Source organism: Salmo salar, chromosome ssa22, assembly GCF_905237065.1.
Source record: "Salmo salar chromosome ssa22, Ssal_v3.1, whole genome shotgun sequence".
NCBI lineage: Eukaryota > Metazoa > Chordata > Actinopteri > Salmoniformes > Salmonidae > Salmo > Salmo salar.
The window spans coordinates 12,595,237-12,607,283 of record NC_059463.1 but is presented as its reverse complement, the minus strand read 5'-3'; the positions used below and the strand labels follow the sequence as shown (position 1 = coordinate 12,607,283).

At 44.3% G+C, this 12,047-nt stretch overlaps 1 protein-coding gene across 1 annotated transcript in view; it reads left to right on the top strand.

Moving 5' to 3' along the window:
• The window catches only part of LOC106582813 (forkhead box protein J3), a 90,335-nt gene that overhangs the window by 26,261 nt on the left and 52,027 nt on the right, over positions 1-12,047 (top strand). Inside the window, exon 2 of the mRNA XM_014166268.2 lies at positions 301-757. Within this exon, the coding sequence (XP_014021743.1) occupies positions 434-757 (324 nt within the window). The 5' untranslated portion in view covers positions 301-433. The remainder of the gene's footprint in view (positions 1-300; positions 758-12,047) is intronic.

Here is a 12,047-nt window from a genome sequence, read left to right as displayed (position 1 = left end):
TAAGGCCAGGCTGAGTCAATCATACCTACCTGTTTTTTTAAAAATTATTATATATATATTTTTTTATTTTTTTTCTTCTAGTATCCTGTAAAACGGGAAGCATCCATATGTTTTGAAAGTACCTAAAAGCAGTCAGACGTTTACCTTTTTACTACAGGGAATATACTAATTTAATGCAGTATGTCTAGCTAGCTGCCAGACATTTTGTCTTTTTTTTTTTATGCTCACCAACCTCATTGTTAGTGTAATTTCAAAATGTGTGTAATTGGACTAAACACTACCTGTCTTATCTTCTTCTAGGCCTCACTCAGAGACCGCTAGACAGCTGAGCTGGGGGAACCTTGCCCTCAGCCTCCACTCACCTCACCTGGCCTGCTTTCCACCCATCAACACCCCCCCGCCCCCCCCCAGCCTAGCCCAGCCTGCCGCCGCTATGACGTCGGAGCTGGAGAGTAGTCTGACCTCCATGGATTGGCTGCCTCAGCTGACCATGCGGGCTGCCATCCAGAAGGCGGATGCCCAGGGGGGCCACGGGGGGCAGGGCATGGGCAAGAAGAACGCCATGCTGGACCCCAACACCACGCTGGACCAGGAGGAGGTCCAGCAGCACAAAGACGGCAAGCCGCCCTACAGCTACGCCAGCCTCATCACCTTCGCCATCAACAGCTCGCCAAAGAAGAAGATGACCCTGAGCGAGATTTACCAGTGGATCTGTGACAACTTCCCCTACTACAGGGAGGCAGGCAGCGGCTGGAAGGTACGTACTGTAAGAGGACAGACAGACGAGCTGGAGTAGAACGGATGTCAATTCCCAGCTGATGACATCACCCAGTGTGTGGTTTTGGAACGCTATCGAGTTAGTTTTGTAGACGTGAAGCTCAATGTCTTTCATAACAAGCACCACACTGTAATTTCCCTAAAGCTCAAAGCGAGCTGTACATCCTTTTTGAATAAAAAATTGTAAAAAAATCGGAGCAGCCCTGCGAGAACTGTGAAGTGTAAAATTCTGGATTAATATTCAGAGATGTCCCTATCTGAGCAAACAAAGACTAAATAACTCATTCATGGGTGGTATTATTCATTGCAGATGCCTTGATAGGGAGAAGGCCGTTGTGTAGGAGAGAGCCAGTGCCGTCATCATCATCTCAAGGAGCACATGATATACACAGATGAAGCTATGCTGATTGCCTTTTAAAGAGCCCAGATGGAAAGTGATACAAGAATGAGTTTTCCAATCAGTAGACATTTATAGGAAGGAGGATGTGCGGCACTGGTTTATTGCAGTCAGACATGATGTATGCAGCCCATTTCCTGTGTGCGTCTATGTGGGGAGGGGATAAGAAAGTATCCAGCATTAAATTGATTGATTTAGCTTCATATCAACCATGTTGATATGCATTGTCTTAGATTTTAGATGGGGATTTTAGTGGGATCCCCATTAGCCGACGCCAGTGGCGACAGCTAGTCTTCCTGTGGTCCGGCGCAAAAAAAACAGTTGTATTAGACAAAAATACTTTACTACATTTGTCTTAACTAGGTCGGGGAGAGGTGTTTTTCTTATTTATTTTTTTAGGTAATTCTGTTTGCTTGAGTCATTTGAGATGAATATGATCGTGGGGGGGGGGGGGTTCTAAGGTGAAGAATGTAATTGTTTTAAGATGGTCATACTATGGATCATTTAGCTATTTGATTATGAATTTTAGGGCCCCTTTAGGTAAAATTATATATAACAATTATTTGGTAAAATATTGAATTTGGCATTTACTAGTATAGCCCAGAGAAACACATTGAATAACATATTCAGAAATGGCAAACAATGTATCATAAGAAACAAGGTTTTGAGGTGTTTGCCCTATATCTTGGAGATATAAGAATGCTCAGGAAGTATATATGGGGTGCTCTGGAATGCCGTGTGGGACAATGTGTTCCAGTTCCCGCCAATATCCAGCCACTTCGCACAGCCATTGAAGAGGAGTGGGACAAGATTCCACAGGCCACAATCAACAGATCAACTCTATGTGAAGGAGATGTGTTGTGCTGCACGAGGCAAATGGTGGTCACACCAGATACTGTCTTTCTGATCCACACCCCTACCTATTTTATTTTTATGTATCTGTGACCAAGACTCCTCTGTACTCCCAGTCATGTGAAATCCATAGATTAGGGCCTTATTTATTTCAATTGACTGATTTCCCTTTATGAACTGTAACTCCGTAAAATCTTTGAAATTGTTGTGTAAAATAAAAATACAGAAATTGTTCTGTATAGATTTGTCTAGGTGAAATAATGAATATTTAGGCTACCTCCAACTTCCATTGTAATCATATTCAGATAGCCTTGTCCATCTAGGCCTACTATCCCCTCCTATACCTTAAGCTGGCAACATTAATATTGTGGCAGATTGTGCCCAATGCCAGCCATAATTAGCTATATAGGCTTTAAAGCCTTGGCTACAGGTTAAACAATTTACAACTTTGATTCCCCCCCCCCATCATAACAGTCAAGGGAGGTAAATAACAAGGGGGTAAATAACAGTGGTTTCCTTTGAAAGTGGGTAAATGGGATCTTTCCAAAAATGCCAGACGGATTACAGTACTCCTAATATTCAACAAATAGCATTTGTTCTTCCCATAGGAAGAAAGCAACCACAACTCTCATTTGCGGACTGCGGCGTGGCGGCGGCAACACCGATGAGTGAATAACAGCACACATGGGAAAATGGAGCTTCTGATCAAAGCAAAAATAGCCTACATGAAAGTAGGAGAGAGCGTAAACATTGTTTCTAGTTGAGGTTAGTTGCAAGTCAAGTGTCCTGGCTTCGCATCAGTTTAAAAGACTGACAAGTGACTGAAGTGACCACCTGGGAGCTGTGAGGGAGAGCCGGGGCAGATCAGCTCAATCAGACCACATGACTGAAAGATGTCAATTCTGCCAATGAGAGGATTGCATGAAATATTGTGCATGCATGTTTAGGATTGGACAAAACAGATGAAATGGAGCTTCATGTCAAATGAAATGTCCGTTAGGCTCACGTGGAATTCTTTTTGTTAACTAAAATTTGTAAAAGTTATTGGGGTTATTTTTCGGGGCATCTCATTATCGTCAGTTTTAGTTAGGGAAAGATGGGGATTTGACGAGTTTTCGTCAGTTATTGGCGACGAAATTAACACTGAGTCAATCTCTCCTCTACTTTGAGCCAAGAGAGACTGACATGCTTACTGTTGACATTGCAGAGGTTACTAAGGAATAGTGGATTGTGGGCTGGGTGGTAGCCTAGCGGTTAAGAGGTTGGGCCAGTAACCGAAAGGTCGCTGGTTTGAATCCCGAGCTGACTAGGTTAAATCGGTCTGTGCCCTTGAGAAAAGCACCCTAATTGCTCCTGTACGTCGCTCTGGATAAGAGCGTCTGCTAAATGACAAACAAAACAAATTGTTAGCCTACACAGTTTGAACATATGTAAAAAGAAGTACTGCATGGTGGTAGAATGTATTTAGGTTGACTATTGAGGCTGTGATGTGAAATGTGGTATCACTACGCATGTTTTGCGGTCTGTTCATTCATGATGACATTTTCAAAGACGGCATTGTCTTTTAGATGATGGTGAAACATGGTAATTACAAGAGCAACAGTGTTTAATTCAATTAGCCCACTGATAGTCCTGGGAATGCAACCTACTATGATATGTACGCACCTATATAACTCCTTTTCAAACGCTTTTAAAACACGGAAGCCAAATGTGTGAACTATGGATACCACTTCCTCCGTGCTCATGCATTATCATAATTCATATGCGCGTCACTAGAAATCCCTACATTAGCACATTTCTGTTAGCCGAAACATCCTGACAAAATACAACATATTACTGGCCTTGTGTGCCTGAACCTTGTAAAACTGCTAAGAAAAAAAACCTGTAACTGAAATGAATGGTTTCTCAATCAGGCAGTCTAGATGCAGTTCTTTTGAAATGAATACCGGGATGCATTCAAAACACCAGGCATTTAAGCAGTTATTCCAATTGCATAGGCTATTCACTGCAGTTTCCAGCCTAGAGTTTTATACTCACTTGAAAACAATAACATTCTTCATTACATTGTAACGTATGGTAGCTTCTCCAGCTGCGTACCCCTGGACTGGTAGGGAGTGCACTCAGCGCAGCCTCTGGAGGCACATAGGGTAGCTACCTATGATTTCCTTATCTAATAAATGTTTTAGTTCGCTGTGTAAATTGACTGGATATATTCACTGCGGTATTAAGCCTAACATTGCGCTTATATGAATTATGGTCTAATATGCGTACACTTCTACTTAGGCTGTAGGTTACATCTCGAGCCTGTCTTTGTACTGTTGCACAATTACGCACCTGGCCTCTCCGCTGCCACGGCTATTCCTGGAGTCCCAGGAAAAGCCAGACTACAAAAGCTTGTTGGACACTTATTTCAAATGTAGTTTTTTTGCCTAACAGCCTATTGGAGGAGAGATTTGGCTACAGCATTAAGAACGGGCAGGGAGATGGAAAGGGGAAGTCCGTCATTTCCTATAGTAGGACCTACTATCTTAACACTGATAAAATCCACCGTATGAGTGGCCTGCTATGGTACCTTGTCCTTCTAAACTGTCAAGAACATACCCAAACTCATCCAAATGGTTGCTACGTCACTGCAGTTTACAACCTATGGACAATAATTGTGTATTCACGAGATGACGACAATAAATTCCTCGTCGCCCTGTTGTAGCCCAGGTATAGCCATTGTGTTGTGTAAAAACATGGCCCTATGCCTAATCACTAGTGAAACTTTGTGTTCCCAGGCACCACAGATCTTAGCCTGGAGGAACTCACTACAGATCTCAACTTTTTTTCTCCCCTTGCACTTTGACAGGTAAATATTGCCCTAATATATTTAGCTAATGAATGGCCTAATATAGGTAACTAATATTGTAGTTTCTTTCTTCAGCTACACATCACAAGCGTCTGTTACAGCTCTCCAATAATAGGCCTGTCCTCTCTTCGTGAAATCCAATGAAAGCTATAGGCTACCAAGCTATAGGACATTTTTTATTTTGATACTTTTTTAATATACTAAGTCTAATGGCCTATTTGTGGAAAGAAGCAGGCTTACTTTTACTAATTTGCTGAATGTGAAACAGGCCTACAGCATAGAAAATGCACGTCAGAAAGTTGAGGACAAAGTGCATTGGTGTGATCACTTTTGGCCGGTTATGATAACACTGTTACGTAGCCTAGATGAGCACAGTGAAAGACCCAGAGCAATTGATAACCGTTAGAAAAATGGAAATCAATTGCAAACCACTTGGGCAATGACATGCTGTAAAGTTTAGCCCAGCGTAAATGGCATTTTTTGTTGAATTGCTACTTTTTTAAATTCTTTAAAAAGAAAATACAAGTTACTTATATATATATATATTGCTCAAAAAAATAAAGGGAACACTTAAACAACACAATGTAACTCCAAGTCAATCACACTTCTGTGAAATCAAACTGTCCACTTAGGAAGCAACACTGATTGACAATACATTTCACATGCTGTTGTGCAAATGGAATAGACAACAGGTGGAAATTATAGGCAATTAGCAAGACACCCCCAATAAAGGAGTGGTTCGGCAGGTGGTGACCACAGACCACTTCTCAGTTCTTATGCTTCCTGGCTGATGTTTTGGTCACTTTTGAATGCTGGCGGTGCTTTCACTCTAGTGGTAGCATGAGACGGAGTCTACAACCCACACAAGTGGCTCAGGTAGTGCAGCTCATTCAGGATGGCACATCAATGCGAGCTGTGGCAAGAAGGTTGCTGTGTCTGTCAGCGTAGTGTCCAGAGCATGGAGGCGCTACCAGGAGACAGGCCAGTACATCAGATGTGGAGGAGGCCGTAGGAGGGCAACAACCCAGCAGCAGGACCGCTACCTCCGCCTTTGTGCAAGGAGGAGCAGGAGAAGCACTGCCAGAGCCCTGCAAAATGACCTCCAGCACGCCACAAATGTGCATGTGTCTGCTCAAACGGTCAGAAACAGACTCCATGAGAGTGGTATGAGGGCCCGACGTCCACAGGTGGGGGTTGTGCTTACAGCCCAATACCGTGCAGGACGTTTGCCAGAGAACACCAAGATTGGCAAATTCGCCACTGGCGCCCTGTGCTCTTCACAGATGAAAGCAGGTTCACACTGAGCACATGTGACAGTCTGGAGACGCCGTGGAGAACGTTCTACTGCCTGCAACATCCTCCAGCATGACCGGTTTGGCGGTGGGTCAGTCATGGTGTGGGGTGGCATTTCTTTGGGGGGCCGCACAGCCCTCCATGTGCTCGCCAGAGGTAGCCTGACTGCCATTAGGTACCGAGATGAGATCCTCAGACCCCTTGTGAGACCATATGCTGGTGCGGTTGGCCCTGGGTTCCTCCTAATGCAAGACAATGCTAGACCTCATGTGGCTGGAGTGTGTCAGCAGTTCCTGCAAGAGGAAGGCATTGATGCTATGGACTGGCCCAGACCTGAATCCAATTGAGCACATCTGGGACATCATGTCTCACTCCATCCACCAACGCCACGTTGCACCACAGACTGTCCAGGAGTTGGCGGATGCTTTAGTCCAGGTCTGGGAGGAGATCCCTCAGGAGACCATCCGCCACCTCATCAGGAGCATGCCCAGGCGTTGTAGGGAGGTCATACAGGCACCTGGAGGCAACACACACTACTGAGCCTCATTTTGACTTGTTTTAAGGACATTACATCAAAGTTGGATCAGCCTGTAGTGTGTTTTTCCACTTTAATTTTGAGTGTGACTCCAAATCCAGACCTCCATGGGTTGAGAAATTGGATTTCCATTGATTATTTTTGTGTGATTTTGTTGTCAGCACATTCAACTACGTAAAGAAAAAAGTATTTAATAAGATTATTTCATTCATTCAGATCTAGGATGTTATTTTAGTGTTCCCTTTTATTTTTTTGAGGTGTGTGTGTATATATATATATAATTATTATTTTTCCTTAGGCCTACATGTACATTGAAGTATTATTTTCAGTTGTCACTGACAAACACACCCTGAAAGCACTGAATTGTCTGAACCAGTATCTGCGTTAAATGTCATGAATGGTCTTTCATTTACATTTTAGTCATTTAGCAGACGCTCTTATCCAGAGCGACTTACAGTAGTGAATGCATACATTTCATCTCATAAAAAAAAAAATGTTTTCTCCTTACTGGCCCCCCGTGGGAATCGAACCCACAACCCTGGCGTTGCAAACACCATGCTCTACCAACTGAGCCACAGGGAAGTCTTGTTACCACCTTATTAATCTGCAACATGTAATAGGATGTGTTGATCAGTCGACCGGTGCAGGACTGTAGAACGATGAACTTTCTTGTGGATGCTCACCAACGTTTTCTAGTCCTGTAGCCTATAGTTTATCTTCATTGTTTTTATAGTTATTGGCTTGATGGCCCTTAAAACCTCTTAAGGATCGGACCGTTTTTTTTTTCAATTTTCGCCTAAAACCAAATCTAACTGCCTGTAGCTCAGGACCTGAAGCAAGGATATGTAAACTCGGCAAGAAAAGAAAGGTCCTCTCACTGTCAACTGTTTATTTTCAGCAAACTTAACGCGTAAATATTTGTATGAACATAAGATTCAACAACTGAGAGAAACTGAACAAGTTCCACAGACGTGAGTAACAGAAATTGAATAATGTCTCTCTGAACATAGAGGTGGTCAAAATCAAGCGTAAATGTAGCTGGTGGCCACACCAGATACGGACTAAGTACTGCAGTACATCTCCTCCTCATGGACTGTACCAGATGTACCAGTTCTTGCTGTGAAATGTTACCCCACTCTTCCACCAAGGCACCTACAAGTTCCCGGACACTTCTGGGGGGAATGGCCCTAGCCCTCACCCTCCGATCCAACAGGTCCCAGACGTGCTCAATGGGATTGAGATCTGGGCTCTTCGCTGGCCATGGCAGAACACTGACATCCCTGTCTTCAGGTATTCACGCACAGAACGAGCAGTATGGCTGGTGGCGTTATGCTGGAGGGTAATGTCAGGATGAGCCTGCAGGAAGGGTACCACATGAGGAGGATGTCTTCCCTGTAAACTACAGCATTGAGATTGCCTGCAATGTCAACAAGCTCAGTCCGATGACGCCGAGACACACCACCCCAGACCATGACGGACCCTCCACCTCCAAATCGCTCCTGAGTACAGTCCTCGGTGTAACGCTCATTCCTTCGACGATGACCGCGAATCCGACCATCACCCTGGTGAGACAAAACCGGGACTCGTCAGTGAAGAGCACTTTTTGCCAGTCCTGTCTGGTCCAGCGATGGTGGGTTTGTGCCCATAGGTGATGTTGTTGCCGGTGAGGACCTGCCTTACAACAGGCCTACAAGCCCTCAGTCCAGCCTCTCAGCCCATTGCGGACAGTCTGAGCACTGATGGAGGGATTGTGCGTTCCTTGTGTAACTCGGGCAGTTGTTGTTGCCATCCTGTACCTGTCCCGCAGGTGTGATGTTCGGATGTACCGATCCTGTGCAGGTGTTGTTACACGTGGTTTGCCACTGCGAGGACGATCAGCTGCCCGTCCTGACTCCCTGTAGCTCTATTTTAGTTCTCACAGTACGGACATTGCAATTTATTGCCCTGGCCACATCTGCAGTCCTCATGCTTCCTTGCAGCATGCCTAAGGCACGTTCACGCAGATGAGCAGGGACCCTGGGCATCTTTCTTTGTGTTTTTCAGAGTCAGTAGAAAGGCCATTTTAGTGTACTAAGTTTTCGTAACTGTAATCTTAATTGCCTACTGTCTCTAAGCTGTTAGTGTCTTATTACCCGTTCCACAGGTGCATGTTCATTGTAAAGGGTTTAAACACCGTTTCCCCATGCTTGTTCAATTAACCATAACTTCACAGATCTTCATTAATTATTTGGAGGGCAGGGTCCTGAAAGGGATTTTTCTGTTTTTGTTGAGTTTATATTCTTGATACCATTTGAAAGGAAACACTTTGAAGTTTGTGGAAATTTGAAATTAATGTAGAAGAATATAACAAGTAAGATAATACAAATACATGCATTTTCAATTTTTTTGTTTCATCTTTGAAATGCAAGAAAGGCCATTATATCACTTAGGACTCTAGGTGTGATTTAGGCCACTATTTAGTAGCCAGCAGTGTATGTACAAAGTTTAAGACTGATCCTATGAACCATTGCATTACTGTTCAAAATGTTGTATCAAGTCTGCCCAAATGTGCCGAATTGGTTAATTGATACATTTCAAGTACATAACTAAAGAGATCATATAGGAATGGTATGGTAATATATATATTTTATACTCTCCCAGGAATGTCATAAATGATGGCTTCCCTACAGAAAAGACACTAACCTTCACATCTAGATGGGGGCAGACACAGTAGGGGTTCAAACTGTAGAACCCAGTGCCTGCGTTTTGAATGTAAAAATATATTTTACCAAACAAAACTATGCTACCTTTTTATCTCTGGGACCCTCAGGATGACACATCATAGCAAGATTATTGAATGTAAGTAAACCAGTTGCCATAAAGTACACTGCTCAAAAAAATAAAGGGAACACTTAAACAACACAATGTAACTCCAAGTCAATCACACTTCTGTGAAATCAAACTGTCCACTTAGGAAGCAACACTGATTGACAATACATTTCACATGCTGTTGTGCAAATGGAATAGACAACAGGTGGAAATTTTAGGCAATTAGCAAGACACCCCCAATAAAGGAGTGGTTCTGCAGGTGGTGACCACAGACCACTTCTCAGTTCTTATGCTTCCTGGCTGATGTTTTGGTCACTTTTGAATGCTGGCGGTGCTTTCACTCTAGTGGTAGCATGAGACGGAGTCTACAACCCACACAAGTGGCTCAGGTAGTGCAGCTCATCCAGGATGTCACATCAATGCGAGCTGTGGCAAGAAGGTTTGCTGTGTCTGTCAGCGTAGTGTCCAGAGCATGGAGGTGCTACCAGGAGACAGGCCAGTACATCAGGAGACGTGGAGGAGGCCAACAACCCAGCAGCAGGACCGCTACCTCCGCCTTTGTGCAAGGAGGAGCAGGAGAAGCACTGCAAGAGCCCTGCAAAATGACCTCCAGCAGGCCACAAATGTGCATGTGTCTGCTCAAACGGTCAGAAACAGACTCCATGAGGGTGGTATGAGGGCCCGACGTCCACAGGTGGGGGTTGTGCTTACAGCCCAACACCGTGCAGGACGTTTGGCATTTGCCAGAGAACACCAAGATTGGCAAATTCGCCACTGGCGCCCTGTGCTCTTCACAGATGAAGCAGGTTCACACTGAGCACATGTGACAGAGTCTGGAGACGCCGTGGAGAACGTTCTGCTGCCTACAACATCCTCCAGCATGACCGGTTTGGCGGTGGGTCAGTCATGGTGTGGGGTGGCATTTCTTTGGGGGGCCGCACAGCCCTCCATGTGCTCGCCAGAGGTAGCCTGACTGCCATTAGGTACCGAGATGAGATCCTCAGACCCCTTGTGAGACCATATGCTGGTGCGGTTGGCCCTGGGTTCCTCCTAATGCAAGACAATGCTAGACCTCATGTGGCTGGAGTGTGTCAGCAGTTCCTGCAAGAGGAAGGCATTGATGCTATGGACTGGCCCGCCCGTTCCCCAGACCTGAATCCAATTGAGCACATCTGGGACATCATGTCTCGCTCCATCCACCAACGCCACGTTGCACCACAGACTGTCCAGGAGTTGGCGGATGCTTTAGTCCAGGTCTGGGAGGAGATCCCTCAGGAGACCATCCGCCACCTCATCAGGAGCATGCCCAGGCGTTGTAGGGAGGTCATACAGGCACGTGGAGGCCACACGCACTACTGAGCCTCATTTTGACTTGTTTTAAGGACATTACATCAAAGTTGGATCAGCCTGTAGTGTGGTTTTCCACTTTAATTTTGAGTGTGACTCCAAATCCAGACCTCCATGGGTTGATAAATTGGATTTCCATTGATTATTTTTGTGTGATTTTGTTGTCAGCACATTCAACTACGTAAAGAAAAAAGTATTTAATAAGATTATTTATTTCATTCAGATCTAGGATGTGTTTAAGTGTTCCCTTTTAGTTTTTTGAGCAGTATATTTTGTTATGTGCTCTCCTCAAACAATGGCATGGTATTTTTTCACAGTAATAGCTACTGTTAATTGGACACTGCCGTTAGATTAACACGAATTTAAGCTTTCTGCCCATATAAGACATGTCTATGTCCTGGGAAATGTTCTTGTTACTTACGTCATGCTAATCACATTAGCGCATGTTAGCTCAACCGACCCGCGGGGGGGAGAACACCGATCCCATAGAGGTTAACTCTTACACAACTAACCTAATTATCACAACATAACTGCTAGTAGATTGAGCTAACTTAAATTAAATACATATACAATTTCACTTGTTTACTTGACTTTAATACTCTATAAATTGACTCCTTAATTTTTTTTTAACTCGAGCAGGTTTGCCAGGAAGGCACTGCAGTTGGTAAGGAAGGCGTAAGTCGAATCCTTCACTTCTATTGTCTGTGCACATAGCAACGTTAGAAAATGTGGATAGCGTGTGTCTAGATCCTTTCGTGTTTGTGTGAGAGAGGGGTTGATGTGAGCATGTCTGGGCGGGGTGAATGTAGGTCGGATGCAGTCATCACTCCGCTATTCCCCTGGAGAGATGTTGGCGGGCTGCAAGAATTTAGGAGCCAGAGCACGCACGCGTCTGCTCTGTATGATAATGCGGGCTGTGCCTCCGAGATGAGACCGGGCTAATCCAGGCATTTAATCATCTCCATAGAACTCCATTAGCCCACGCTTTTAAGAAATATCAATAAGTGCTGTCAATAGGAACAGCTAATTCATCAAGGTCAAAAAATATGAGCGTGGTCGTTTTTTGAAGGAGCGAATAAGCACACAGCGTCCACGAGCAGGCAATTAAACAGAGGCTTTCTTAAACCCTCTCCAGCTCTCTAAAGCACTTTTGGATATATTTTTGCACTCTTAAGCGATGCAGAAGA